Below are 14344 nucleotides of genomic sequence, written 5' to 3' on the forward strand. Positions count from 1 at the left end.
GGCTCTGAGACACTGTCCAAAGTAGGGTAGTGACCACTCAGCGTCATCCTCCAGGACCAGTCTCCTGATGACAGCCCTTCTTGTCCCTCAGGGCACAGCCCTGCCCCCACCCTCCGCTTTCCCCGCACCACCTGGGGCTCACCCCCTCCCTGCCCGCACCCCCTCAGGATGCTCCCTGTACCCCCTCTCTCTGTTGTCCTCACCCACACCCAGAGGAAGCGGGACTGGAGGTGGGAGCAGGTGACACTTCCGGCTGCAGGCTCTGCACCACTTGTTTAGGGCCCTTCTCGTTCTAACCCCTCCGCCCCCAGCTGACAACTTGCTAATTCTGAGAACACAATCTCTGGCAGCCATTGCGGCTGTCTTGACACTGTCCTTCTCATAAGAAAGATTGTGAGATAAAAGAAGGAGCTGTGAAATCATCTTTAAGCCAGGAGAAAAGAGCCTCAGAAAGGAGTGCCCCTCCCGGCCCTCTCTTCTCCTCCCCTCCTACCTCACCCCTCCCTGCCTGCCCTCTTTCCCTTCCTGCCCCCCTTCTTCTGGCCTCGCCAGCCATCCCCTTTCTCCCTCACTTTCCTCACGTCACCCAGTCTTCTTGCTCTTTCTCCAGCTACTCCCCCCCATACTTCTCCTTTCTCTTCTCCCTTCTCTTTCTCCTTCTCTCTCTCTTGTTTTGGTGCCAGAAACGGTCTAATTACAACAGAGAACTTGAAGAGACTGAGAGGGAAAAAAAATAAATAAACCCACCACACATAGCTGATTAAAATGTCCTATGAAATCTAATTTGTAAAGCTCAAATCAGAATAAAAAGTGTTACTCCCACAATTCGGGGCCAATTTGATTTTTAATGAGACTCCTCAGAGACCCAGCCAAGATCTCATCAGGTTGCAAACGCGGCTACTTCCCACCTGCCATGAGCTCTGCGATGTGGATCTTGCCGTCTCCTCTTGGGGAGCCCCCCACACCCGCTTGGCCACCATGCCCAGCTTCCCTGGGGCTCTGTATACGTCAATCACCCGCTTGTTGGGGCCCTCTGCCGCTGAGGGCCTGGCCTTACCTGCGGTCCGAGCCTGGGGTACTGTGCCCCCAGGATAGGCAACAGCTAGCGTCCAGGACCTCTGTGGCAGTCCCTGACTCTCACACGTCCGGGAGAAGAGGCCGTGGCAGCAGCCTGCCCACCAGGGCCACCTTTCCTCCGCTGTATGTCTGTATCTGCCAGGTAGGATGTGGGAAGGAATGCAGGCTGGGAATGCACGCTGACCCCCATCAGACTCCAGCTCCACCACTCATTAGCTGTGTGATCTTGAGCAGCTCACTTTGCCTCTCTGATCCTGTTTTCTTTGCCGTAAAATTGAGATTTTTCTGCCCTGTAATGTAATTAAACAGGGTACAGAAGGAAGGGCACTGGGGGCAGGGGGGCTCAGGAAACGTCAGTGTCCATTGGGCTGTGGCTCCCTGGGGAACAGACATCACGTCACCCTGCTTCCTCAGCATTCCGGGCAGGACCAGCTTAAGGATCTGGGCACAGCACAGCTCAGTAGGTGAAAACACGGTCTTCAGAGCCAGAAAGTCTCTGTCTGCAGCCCTGGTCCTGCCGCCAGACGATTCCCAGATGATTTAGTTAACATCAAACACCCCCCCAACCCCAGCAAACTGGGGAGTGTGATGGCTACCGTAACCACTAAAGGGAATGCGAGCTCAGTACTTGCTGAGTCATTACCAAGTACAAGTCATCACCAAACACAGCTCCTGTTCATACTCGGACCTGATTTCCTCATCCAGAAAGCAAGGATCAAAACAGTAGCTACCTCCTAGTTTGTTATGAAGATGAAAATAGTAAAGAGCTAATATTTTAAAATCTTAACACTGTGGCTATGTTTGTACAATAAAACATGAACTGGGGTGCATGGTGGCTCAGTTGGTTAAGCCAACTGATTGATTTCTGCTCAGGTCATGATCTCACTGTTATGGGTTCGGGCCCCGCATTGGGCTCTGTGCTAACTGCGTGAAGCCTGCTTGGGATTCTGTCTCCTCTTCTCTGCCCCTCCCCCACTTGCTCTCTATGTCTCAAAATAAATACATAAACATGAAAAAATAATACACGAACTGACCTGCTTAGACGGTTCAGTGCCATCTTGCTCTGAGGTGTGTTATGGGAGACTGGGGGTCACCCTGGTGATGACCCCAGGTGACAGTGAAGCCAGAGCTGGGTGTGCCATCAGAAAAAAAGGGACAAAGAGGGTTGAGTCTAGATGGCTTCCTGCTCCTGCCATCACACTCTGCAAGACACTGTACCACCACCATGTGCCCTGCAGAATTTGGCCCTAGGCTCAAACTAAACAATAATATCCCCCCCCCCACGCTTATCGGGGTTTTAAGCAAACCACACCACTCCCCCCACCTTGCCTTCTGAGGCACCGCCGAAGGACACTTGCAGCTCGAGGGCTCTCCCCTCCTCCGCCCTGTCATGGGCATAGATGCAAGCAAGTGGCAATAGGTAGGAGTCAGCCAAATGGAAAGGGGCAGAGCGCGTCCCAAGCGCAGCGGGCATGGCCTCTTTGGGGGCTGACGGAGGCCGGGTCACAGTGTGAATGTGTGTTAAGGACTGGTGAGCAGGGAGGCTGAGCTGCGAGCCAGCTGCTGAAAGCAGGGAATTAAGCTGGGGGCAGACAGGAAGTGCTGCTGGGCCGCAGGCAGGAAGTAAGATGCTGGGGGCGGGGGCTCATCCGCTGGACCAGCCTCTGCTCTGCCTCTTAACTTGAGGAGAAGCCCTCCAGGCACTGCTCCCTGCGTTAACTGACCGCTGTGCTTGTCTCCTTCCTAGGCCAAGTGTACTCCTTCAGCCAGCAGCCCCAGGACCAGGCCGTGGTGTCGGGCCAGCCTGTGACACTGCTGTGCGCCATCCCCGAATATGATGGCTTCGTTCTGTGGATCAAAGACGGCTTGGCCCTGGGTGTGGGCAGGGACCTCTCAAGTGAGTACCGCCAAGAGCTCCCGGGAAGGCCTGGAACCCACCCCTGCATGACCCAGCCACCCTCGTGGGGAACCCCATCTTCATTGGTATTCAGAGATCAAATCTCCAGCTTTTGTGGCATCTCCCCCCGGGGCAGAATCAGGTTAGGCATGCCCTGGGTCCAGGATCTTTGACTCCTGGTAAGGAATTATAATTAAACCCTCAATTCTGAACCTAATACAGTTTTGCCCCGGGAGGGTCTATTCTAAAGTCAGACACAACTCATGTAAAAAGTCACATTTCCAAAGGTAAAGTGTCCCTGTCTCTTGGTCCAAAATGTATTCCCCACTTACACCACAACCTGGTTCTTCCTGGCTTCCGTCTATTAGAGGGAGCCAAGTAAACTAAAAACTCACAAAGCAACCCAGTTGGTTTTAGGGGTTAGTATGTGATGGGAAGAAAAGAAAAGAAGCCTTCAAAGTACGAACCTTGTTGAGCCGCCATTGTTGAGCCCCCACCCCCAGGCTGGCGTTGAGCAGAGATGTCCTCGTAGGCTTCTGTGGCTGGCATCTGACCTCTATGCTTGATGTCCCGGTCTATCATCTGCTAACGATTGTGAATGTCAGTCCTTAAGCTCATACAGATGTCTTTCTGATCCATCCTCTCCCTCAGGAGAAAAAAGAATAGAATCATCTCATCCTACTGGTCAGTCAGCCATCAGCAATTATCATTCTCCCTTGGGGAAGGTAAACATGTGACTGCTAGGCTTAGCATAACCTATAAAATTCACAACAAGAGATCTGGGTGTCCCTGCCACTGGGGAACCGCTGAGGGTGGAGGTGGAGAAAAACATACGTATTCAAGTGAGGAGTAGCTTTGCTCTTCCCGTGGTGTACAGCTGCAGGAAAATAAAAATCGAAGTGCACTCAGAAACATGATGGTTGGGAAATTAATATTTTAAAATGTGAGTTATGTCTTGCCAAAAATGTATATTGAAACATTATAGCCATGGTCAATAGCATCACTGGGTTTGAGTGCTGCAGCCCAGCTGAGCATGGGTAAAATATACAATAATATCTCCAAAATATACTGTGCTGCCATAAAATTTAAGTATTATGGGAACCAGCCAATTTCAGGGGCTCTGAACTTCCTTACCCTAGAGAAATCTGGGGGAATGATATCACCTTCCCAAACTAGAATCACTCATGCTCTGCGTGGCTCTGAACTTGGTCCAGCATCATTGCTAGTTAAGGAGGTACTCTGGGTTCCTAGTCAGTGGTTTGCAGCCTTTGGTCAAGGCCTGGGGTCTTTTTGGGTTGGTGGCCAAGAGGAAGCCCCAGGTCACCACGGATGTTCATCACCTCATGGAAAATTGACCTTCGGGCATCCATTCCATGAATAACTTTCTGGGATCAGGATTGGGTCAATGGGGTTCTAAGGAACTGGGGTTTACTTCCTCTCTGATTTGACTTCATTTATACAAAGAAAGCTGTCCATCTCCTTGCAGAACCGATACATTCAAATTCCTGGGAAAGTGTTTTCTGTGTTTGATCACCTGTCCCCCCAAAAAGTGTTATGATGATAATGACAGAAACTCACATGCTCGATAAATATTGTTTGTTCCCCAGACAAGAAAGTGAGACTAATGGATAGAAATTCAATTCAGCAAGTATTCGCAGAGCACTTAATACTGCACAGGTTTTCCTATGGGGAAACTGAGGCCCACAGTGGCAAGATTGCAACCTGCTAAAGTTCTGTCCTCTTCTGTTTTGACTGTGTGGCCTGGCCCCGTCTAGCAGCAATCACGCCCTAACTGAAGACCTAACTGTCTTTCTGGTCACAGAGGCTGGAAAAAACATTCAAAGGAAATGATTTATAAGCATATGCCCTCATATTGATAGAACATTCTTCTTCAAAGAAGCTCAAATAATTCTCAGACATTATGTCACAAATCTACAATTATCTACAGGGAGAAAAAGGAGGATTTCCCCCTTTTATTTGACAGATAAAGAAGGTCACAAGTCTAGAAAGAAACTGATTCAAACATATACCCAACCCCAATGTGTGGGGTCCTGTTCCTAACCCCCCAAAACTCCAACATCCTGTCTATTCTCACTTCTAAAGATAGGGACCTTTCTGGCTACTTTATCTGACTGTCATTTTCCTTTAAACCAGCATTTATACGGGCACCTGGGTGGCTCAATCAGTTGAGCACCTGACTCTTCACTTCGGCTCAGGTCATGATCCCAGGGGCATCCCACGCTCAGCACAGAGCCTGCTTGAGATTCTCTCTCTCTCTCTCTCTCTCTCTGTGTGTGTGTGTGTGTGTGTGTGTGTGTCTGTCCCCTCTGTCATTCTCCCCCACTCATGCTCTCACCCTCTTAAAATTGTTTTAATAAATAAATAAACCATCATTCATAGACTACTTACTATGTGCCACCCACTTAACATGGATTATACAAATTAATCTTCACCATGAGATAGTGGTGACAGCACAAAGAAGTTAAAGTAACTTACCCACGACATCAGAGCTAGGAAGTAATAGAGTTGCCTGAACCCGGACACTTTGACTGGAGAACCCAGACTCCCAGTAATCTTGCCTCCCCTGAGAGTAGCAGGAGAGAGTAATGATACTGTGGAAGGAGCTAGAACTTGCTCAGAATCTATGCTTCTGGGCCTGTGTTTTCCAAAGACGCTGCCAGTCCTTGCGAGAGCATCGCAGCTCGTTGCCTAATTAGGCAAATACAAACAAACCCATCACTGATGTTTTCAGCGGCTCATGAGAGCGAAATCCTGCTGCTGATAGCTTGCAAGACAACAAAAACACTAGCTCCAGCCAAGATGCCTGCAGGAGACCAGGGACTAATCAAGGACAGCAGGATCCAGAGGCTGGGCCGGAAGGGTTGGGGGCAGTGAGCCAGCTACATTGAGGGCAGCAGCGGGGAGAGGGCTGGACTGGAACCCATTTCTAGCCCCTCCTCCTGGCCCTGGGGAGAGCCAGCTTAACTTACCTGGGCTTCTTCCCAAAGCCCAGCAGAGGGCAGGAAGGGCGGGCTGGAGGGGAGGTGATGCTCTCGGGGGTAGAGCTGATTGCCCTGTGAGCATCTCTGGCCAGGCCAGAACAGCTGTGCAGGGCAGGGCCATTTGATTGCACGATGGGGACGATGGAGCCATGAAGACATGAGTCTGAAGGGCTCAGCCACACAGGAGCTCCCAGAACACATACTGGGAAGGATCACATCTCCCTGAAGAGGAATGAATGCCTATGGCCCCTGTACAGCTCACCTTTGGGGAGCCCTGTCCCATCCCTGCAAGACCCTTAGCTTATGATGGGAGGGGTCTTAGGGCTCCAATATTCCATCTAGAATAGAAATCTCTGCAGTGCCCCTGACAGGCGATCACCAGCCTCTGCTTGAATACAGCCACTGATGGGGACCTTACTACCACATGTGGCAGCCCAGATCCTTATTGACATTTCAAATTATATTAAGAATATTCCAAAGTAGTCCCCCATATTAATTCTGTCCATTGCTGCTAGTGCAGTCCTTGGGAGCTAGCTGAAGACATCTAACCAGCACTTAGAGACTGAAATATTGCAGAGCTGCTGTGTATCCCTTGGTCTCTCTGATTCTGTCTCTCTCTCTCTCTCTCACTTGCTTAAGCCCTCATCTTCTCTTTAAAAGGCCAGATATGCTGTATCCCCTCCCATGGTACATTTCTGAGGATTCACACGGTCCTGGTGAAGGTCTTTCAGAAAGAGGAGCAGCTTGGGGCTGGGAGGATTGGGGGTGGAAGGAAGAGAACAGGACGAAGTACTCTGTAAGAGGCTGATGGGGGGGGGGGGCAGATCTCGGGTAAGGGGACGATGGAAAAGAGACCCTTCTGGGAGAGAGTAAGGAGGTCTAGGGCCCAAGGCCCGGGACAGAGGATCTGCCAGCCATGACTTGTGTACTCATTAGTATTCATCCTACACTGCAGCAGGCAAGCTGATTGATGATTTTTCATTCTCAAATTTTTATTTATCCATGATGCATCACTGGTAGTGTAGGGGACCCCAAATTCCTAAGTGTCCTGAGTATCTCATAAGCACTTCATCAGGCCCTGGGATCTGGGGTAGGTAGGAGGAGGGGCCAGAAAAGGACCCTTTAGGGTTCAAAGTGGCCAGAGGACCGCAGGCATTGGTAGGGTGCACCTGGATGTCTACTTCCTGTCCATCCTGAACAAAACTTTCCCCCCAAAGTCATTCTTGATTCTTTTCCAGAGATTCCTGCTTTCTTCTCTCTTGTCTCTCTTACTCTCTCTACTCTCTGGGACTCTCAGCCTGGGTCTGTCTGTCTGTCTGTGTGTCTCCTTATCAGAATGCATGTCTGCCCGGTAAACCGCTGGGCTGAGCACACCGCCTTCCAGAGCAACGCGCCCGTGGTGTCTGCCCACACTTAGTGTTTCCAGCTCCGCTCTCTCTTTCCTCTCTGATAATAGCTTCTCCCACATTCCTAAACCTAAACACACACACGCACGCACACACACATGCACTGCCCAGTAGCCAAGGGAAGCTCTCTTTTTTGTTCCTTACACCAAGATCCTCCCCTGCTCCGATGTCCCGCCCCTGCCCTGTTAGTCAGGACTGCCTCCTCCACCCGGCCCCGCCCCCCTTGACCTGCCTGCTGTCTCCACAGGTTACCCACAGTACCTGGTGGTAGGGAACCACCTGTCAGGGGAGCATCACCTGAAGATACTGCGGGCAGAGCTGCAAGATGATGCCGTGTACGAGTGTCAGGCCATCCAGGCCGCCATACGGTCCCGTCCCGCCCGCCTCACCGTCCTGGGTAAGAACTGTTGATACTTGGGGCGAAGATGCTATGGGAAGCCCCGTGGGCTCTGTCCCAGAAGGGCCTCCCCATGGGGCAGGCCCCAACACGTTATCCCACGGGGCTCCGGCCACTGCCGCCCCATTATGTCAGTAGCCCCCCTTCCCTACCAGAACAGGGAAAAGGAAAGTTTCTGCTCTGGAAATCAGAAGGCCAATGCTAACGGACCTATGACCCTGTCCAACTCCAGTGTGTTTGACTCCAGCTCATGGGGCTCCTGAAGCCTTCTTTGTTCAGTTGGGAAGTGCGTTCTGCATGCATGATGGGGGTCAGTCCCTGTGCTAGGCGACGGAGATACGGAGAATACGACACATCCTTGAGACCGTTCTTCCTGGGCTGACCTCCCACCAGGCGCTCACACAGCGTGATTTCAGCATGACCACGCTGCACCTGTTCCTTCTCCACCCTTCGCTGCTCCCTGGGAACCCTGCCTCCTTCCCTAAGTCAGGCCTGGGAGATTTCGTTTCAGGCCCTTATCCTGCATCAGACCTCTGCTCCTTGGTCTTTCTTCATCTTGGCTTCCCAGGAGCCCAGTACCCCTGGAACTGGGCATTGCCTGAGAGGTCCCCACTCCCTCATTCGGGCAGACCTGCCTGAACACAAGGCAGTGAGCTCACCTGCCTCTTGAACTGCCTCATTCTGATTTCAAGTGCAGCCCCCGTCAGCTCCCTCCTCCGGCCAGATGTTCCCAAGGACTGAGGCCCCTGGGAACCTAGCCGTGCACAGAAGGCATAATAGCAAACATATGCATACATTTTACAGCACCTCTCAGAGCTCTTCCCCTTGTGTTATTACCTCAGCTGTTCTGCGCAGGGCTACGACACAGGGAGTGTGGCCCCAAATGAGAAACTGAGGCTCAGAAAAGCCAAGGGCCCGGCCCAGCATCTCCAGGCCAGGGCTCCCGCACCACCACATGGCCTCCGCGGTGAGGGTCCGCCAGGACAGGCGTGGGACAGAGCACACGCAGTGGGACAGGGAAGCCTGGGCTCCGCCCTGCCCACCTCTTAGCTGCTGCGGTGGAAGTTTGACACCGGGCAGCTGGGATTCTATGTCCTCACCTGATAGATAAGGTGCATGGCTGCTCAGAGATGAAATATTTAAGAGCGTGTCCGGGCATCTTCAGATTTACACAGCAGCACATGGGGCGGATTATCCCAAGCACTGCAGCAAGTCCCAGAGGAGCACTTAGTGGCGGAGGCCGGCTCCAGCAGGTCCAGGGGTCCCCGATGGATGGACAGCGTCGGCGAGGGAGGGGTGAGAGAGCCCCGAGATTCTTTCTGGTCACCAGGCAGGCATCTCTGCTCTGACTGGGGCTCAACTTTATTTTATAATTGTTTGGGGGATGGCACAGAAGTAGCATTTGACTTAGACAATGATTTCTGATGACAAACTTCTTTGATACAGAAGACTCCTGCATGACCTTTATCAATAGATTGAGGTAGGTGATGTAGATGCTTATCCTATGGGGAAGAAAGGTATCTTTAGCACACAAGACAATGTTTTTAGCATAAAAAGGGTGAAGTTAGTTCTTTGTGTGCAGGGGTCAATAGCTCGTTTGCTTAAGGGGAAGTATTAAGAAAAACAGGTCTTTCAGGAAACACAATGTTTGCTCCCATAATCACAAAAGAAGAAGTTCCTCAATAGGTTCCTTCACTGGGTGCAAACAGCATAGGGATCACAAGATGCCTTGGGGGTCGGTGATCCAAGCAGAAACAATTGGGTGGGGGTGGATATGGGTCACCATCTGACCGGAAGAGTCCGGAAGAGTCCGTGCACCTTACCTTAACCCCACAGGGAGTTATTTCTCAACCTGTGAGCTCAGAAACAGCTCCCAACAACTTACCAAGCTTGGCTTCTTGAGTCAGGAGGTAGAGCTCAGGGCCAAACTCAGAAACCTCCCTCCACCTCGGAATCTCCTCTGGCCGGGGATGAAGGAAAGAGAAAACTCACTGGGCCCGGCAGCGTAAATACACTGCGATAGCTTGGTCTTGAGTGGGGCTGCAGAAAAGTAACCGGGGATCTTAAAAGAGAGGCAGACGTCATCTTCTGTCCCAACATGGGGCGAAAAGGAGAATGGGTCTCCCGTTTGGTGTGGAGCCCAAGGGAGGAGAGCAGGAGGATTTAGTGCCTAAGAGATTTTCTGATTTGCTAAGTATGGCACAATGCCGGAACAGATTTGTTAGCACAGTTATAGGATCGTCCTCTCCGGAGGTTATTCAGCTCCCCATCCTTAGAAGAATCCGTGTTTTACTGCCTTGTACCCCTTTGAGAAGGCACCAAAGAATGCTAAGTTGAGAAGATTCTAAGCACTGCCCCCTGCTGAATTCACGTGTATTTAGGGCCTACGCTAAATAGAGACGCCCCTCGTCCTCAAGTTCTTGTCCTGGCCTCAGAGCTTTGGCCGCTCGAACCCCACCGTTCACAGCCTCCCTCCTCTCTCCTATCTCGAGTCCAAATGATTCCCAGTGTTTTACAGATGAGGAAATTGAGACTCAGAAAGCAAAGCCACTCACGGATTCATTCCCACCCAAAACAGACCCCAGATTTTTCAACTCCAAACCAGTGCTGTCTGCCCTCCTAAATGCCAGCATAATCTCCTCTGTTTGACTACCTAAGAGCCTGGCTTTGGAGAGAGGGGCCTCGGAATCTGATCTGAACAGACTCGGTTTTGTCTTAGCTCACTCCCAAAAGGCACTCACTCCCCCGTCTTCCTCTCCCGTGGCCAGACCGGGTTGGCACTGCCTTCTGGGCACGGAGCTGGGCTGTGCGGGGGTGGGGAGGGATGTTTACAAGTCTGGAAGGCAGATGAAGAGGAAGAAGGAGGAGTTTCCGGGTGACCCCAGGAGACTAGCCTGGTGGACTCCCGCAGAGCCCGAAAGGGGACCTAAACAGGCATTTGTCCATCAGCCTTTCGTGCAGACTACTGACACCACTCACTCCTCCTAACAAACCAACCCAAGGCAACGAAGAGCTGCCCCAGGCTCTGCCTCCAGCCCTTCCTGACTACCCTGGGTCCCCACCCCTGAGCTGGTCCTCTGGTCCCCAACCCTAAACTGGATCTGCAGGTCCTTACCCCTCTAAGGGTCCAGCAGGCCCGTGGCTGAGTTCCTTTGCAGTGCATAGCCCCACCTACTGCCCTGAAGAGAGGCCTTTCGGGCAGAAGCTGACCCAGCCTTCTGGAAAGGGAGCTCTGGTCTGCTCCTGGTGGTGAATAGACAGAGCAGCTGCAGAGAGAAGAGGGGTGTCTTTGCCCTGGCCAGGCAGCTTCCCAGCCAAGACCCCATCTGCTTTGCTGTGACATCTCAGCCAGGGAAAATGTCCCAGCCAGTTCCCCAAGATGGGGTGGGGGGGGCTGGGGCTGCCTTCCCTGTGTTCCAGGAATGAGAGAGCTTCCTAATTTAGTCTGTATTTGCCTGAGATAGATTTTTAATTAAATAAAGTAAGAGCCTGATTAGAACCTGCGGAAGATGTGAGAACAGAATCAGACGGTATTCCAGCAAAATTGTAAAGCAAACACTTTGGCTGGAACAGAGGGAGACCCCTGGGGGTCTTCCATCAAAGCACCAAGTGAGGAGGGCAAATATGAGAGGTTATATAGCCAACAGATGTGCATTGTTAAAATATGCATCTGCCAGCAGTCTCCTCAGAGAAGCCAGAGGGCCAGCTCACAGAGCCTGCTCCAGGGAGGACATGGGGACCCAGCCCCGGCAGCCAAGCCTAGAGTCACAGACACATTAATTAGCCTTGTGTTTCCTGCTCTCAGATGCAATCAGGCAAGGAGCAACTTTGAGCTGAGCATTTGCTACCCTGGGAGGTAGAGGGAGGGAGCTAGGGGACCAGGAGGGGAGGAAGGGGAAGGGGCAGAGCTCATGAAGTTGAGCAAGGCAGACTCCGGAGCCTCGGTGGAGATTAATAGCCAGCCTGCATTCCCTCTGTGGCAGAGGACCATGCCTTGACTCTGGCCAGGTGGAGACAGGCATCCTTCCATCTGCAGAACATCTCAAGGCTCCTGGTATCACAGAGCAGCAGACTTGGAGGCAGCAATCATGGTCTTGCCACTAACCGATTGTGTGATCTCGGCCCCGTTGCTCAACCTCTCTGGGTCTCGGTTTCTTCATCTGTAACGTGAAGGGGATGATGAATAAGATGGCTTCTAAGAACTGTCCAGCTCCCAGGGCGCCTGGGCGGCTCAGTCAGTTCAGCATCCTATCAGATCATGATCTAGTGTTTCATGAGTTCAAGCCCCACATCAGGCTCGCTGCTGTCAGTGCAGAGCCAACTTTGCATCCTTTGTCCTTCTCTCTCTGCCCCTGCCCCACTTGTGATCTCTCTCTCTCTCTCTCAAAAATAAATAAGCATTAAAAAAAAAAAAAAGAACTGTCCAGCTCCCCAAAAGCCTACAATAAGGAGTCAAGCTTGCTGTACCAACTAGTTTAGGAAAATGGCCCAGCCCCCCACTGGAACCAGAATTCAGGTGGTGAATGAGGCACAGTGTACAGCACCCACTTTTAGTCTGGAGAGGGGACCTCTCAGAGTCCTGCCCAGCCCTGGGATTCTGGACTCGATGGCACACCTTCACCCTAGAGTCCTCCCTGTGTGTCCGGCTTCAGCACGTACCAACCACGTCTGCAGGGACTCCCCTCAGGTGGACATCACAGGGCCGCCGTGCACTTGTGCAAAGCTGTGGTGTAGGAGGAAGCGCCGTGGGCCGAGAGCAGAACACCTGCACGCGGCTCACTGTGTGACCTTGGGCGAGGCCCTCGGCGCTCCTACTGGGCCTCTGGTTCAACTCTATAACCAGCACAGAGTATAGGGCAGGTCCTCAGTAATACTGGGTTTTTTTTAAATAAACGAATGAGGGAGGGAGGGAATGAATGCAGTTTCTCGTTCTTCATTTATAAAATGAGGATAAGAAAACTACCAATCTCACAGAATTGCTGGGAGCACCAATGTCATATGCTTGAAAGTCACACGCGTGTGTATGCAGGTGTGCATACACGCAGACTACTGCTTCTCCAAACTGCGGGAGCCCCCGGGTTGACAAATATCTAAACCGTTCCACGGCCAGAGCTGTAAGGATGATAGCTACCTTTGGTCTTTCTAACTGCCTGAAAATTTGAGAAGCAAGGACCCAGGGCAAGGAGGAAATGGAAGCCAAGGTTTTGATCAACAAGTATTTACGGAGCAGCTGTTCTGTGCCAAGCAGTGATTTAGACATGAAAGAGTCATCAGTCAGTGAGAGAGAAAGCCAGCCCTGCCCTGGTAGAGCTTGTGTTCTAGCAGAGAGAGAGAGACGGAGAGACAGTGAGAGAGTCAATAAATCACAAACAGAGTAAACAAGCACATTGCGTAGGTGTGTAGGATGTCAGATGGTAATGAATGCTTAGAAACAGAGAAAGTAGAGCGGTGGGGGGGGACTGGGAGGGGGAGGGTGGTGGATGGCAGGTTAATTATTAAAAAGGGTATTTTCCCAGTCTTCCTCCCCATTTCCCTCATCATCCTGGCCCGTTCTAATATTAACTCTGCTGTCTTGTGGCTCCCATTAGAAACAAAGCTTTCTAAATCAACATGAATTATTTAATGATGAATACTAAGTCAATTCAAATAAAGAGGGCGTCTTTAAAATGATGTCAAGCTCCAGACACCAAGGGGGCAAACAGATAAGCCCCAAAATGGGTCCCTGAGTTTGCAGAACTCTCCAGCACCTCTCCACCAGGGGAGGGGCAAGGCAGAGGTCTCCTAAATCTTCGTATTGGCAGCACCCCCCCCCATTCCCAATCCCCTAATCTCCTGGGGAGGTGGGTCCAGAGAGAGACCGTGAATAACTCGGGTCATACAGCAAGGGAAGACAGAGCTGGAACACGGCCCTAGAGCACCGGCTTCTAAAACTGCTCTTCCAAAAATGTGGCAAGAAACTTGGCCACAGTCACTATCAGTAGGGGACAGATTGAGCTGTTCTTTAAGGGTGAGAAAGCACCCCCAGAGAACAAAGCCCAAGCCCCCTCCATGGCATGCAGGGGGCCTCTGAGGCCTGCCCTCTGCTTTCTCCCCAGCCCCTGCTCTGGCACCCCCTTTGCACCAGGGACGGCCACCAGCTTGCAGCTCCCTCCACTGCCCACACTCCTGTGCCTTCGCTCCTGTGTGCTTCTGACTGGACCGGCCTTCCTACCTTTCTTCCCTTGGTCAACTCTTGCTCTTTGGTCAGGATTCACCTTAGACATCACCTCCTCCAGGAAGCCTTCCGTGAACTCCACAGGGCCTGGCCGTCCCACTCTGTGCTCCCTTAGCCTTCCGTCCACACCTCAGTCACAACACTCAACACGTTACTATTTTCATATCTGTCTCCCCTTATTTCCGTGTCTGGGTCTCTCGGCATCCTGCATCTACCCTCCCTCGCCCCCCGAAGTATAGCCTGCAAGCATGTCCTAGGTAGCTGCTCAGTAATGTTCATCACGTAACTGTAGCAACGGGGTTTGGGCCAAACCAGAGGGAGTTTGCACTGAACCTCATCGTGGAGGACAGT

General features: G+C 51.9%; 1 protein-coding gene across 4 annotated transcripts in view; it reads left to right on the forward strand.

Moving 5' to 3' along the window:
* Positions 1 to 14344, forward strand: part of KIRREL3 (kirre like nephrin family adhesion molecule 3) — a 546848-nt gene that overhangs the window by 449900 nt on the left and 82604 nt on the right. For all 4 annotated transcript variants that reach the window (XM_039254901.1, XM_039254903.1, XM_039254902.1 and 1 more), the window contains exons 3-4: positions 2825 to 2974; positions 7630 to 7779. In XM_039254901.1, the coding sequence (XP_039110832.1) occupies positions 2825 to 2974; positions 7630 to 7779 (300 nt within the window). The remainder of the gene's footprint in view (positions 1 to 2824; positions 2975 to 7629; positions 7780 to 14344) is intronic.

This window comes from Hyaena hyaena, unplaced genomic scaffold (assembly GCF_003009895.1).
Source record: "Hyaena hyaena isolate Hyena2069 unplaced genomic scaffold, ASM300989v1 scaffold_500, whole genome shotgun sequence".
Lineage (NCBI taxonomy): Eukaryota > Metazoa > Chordata > Mammalia > Carnivora > Hyaenidae > Hyaena > Hyaena hyaena.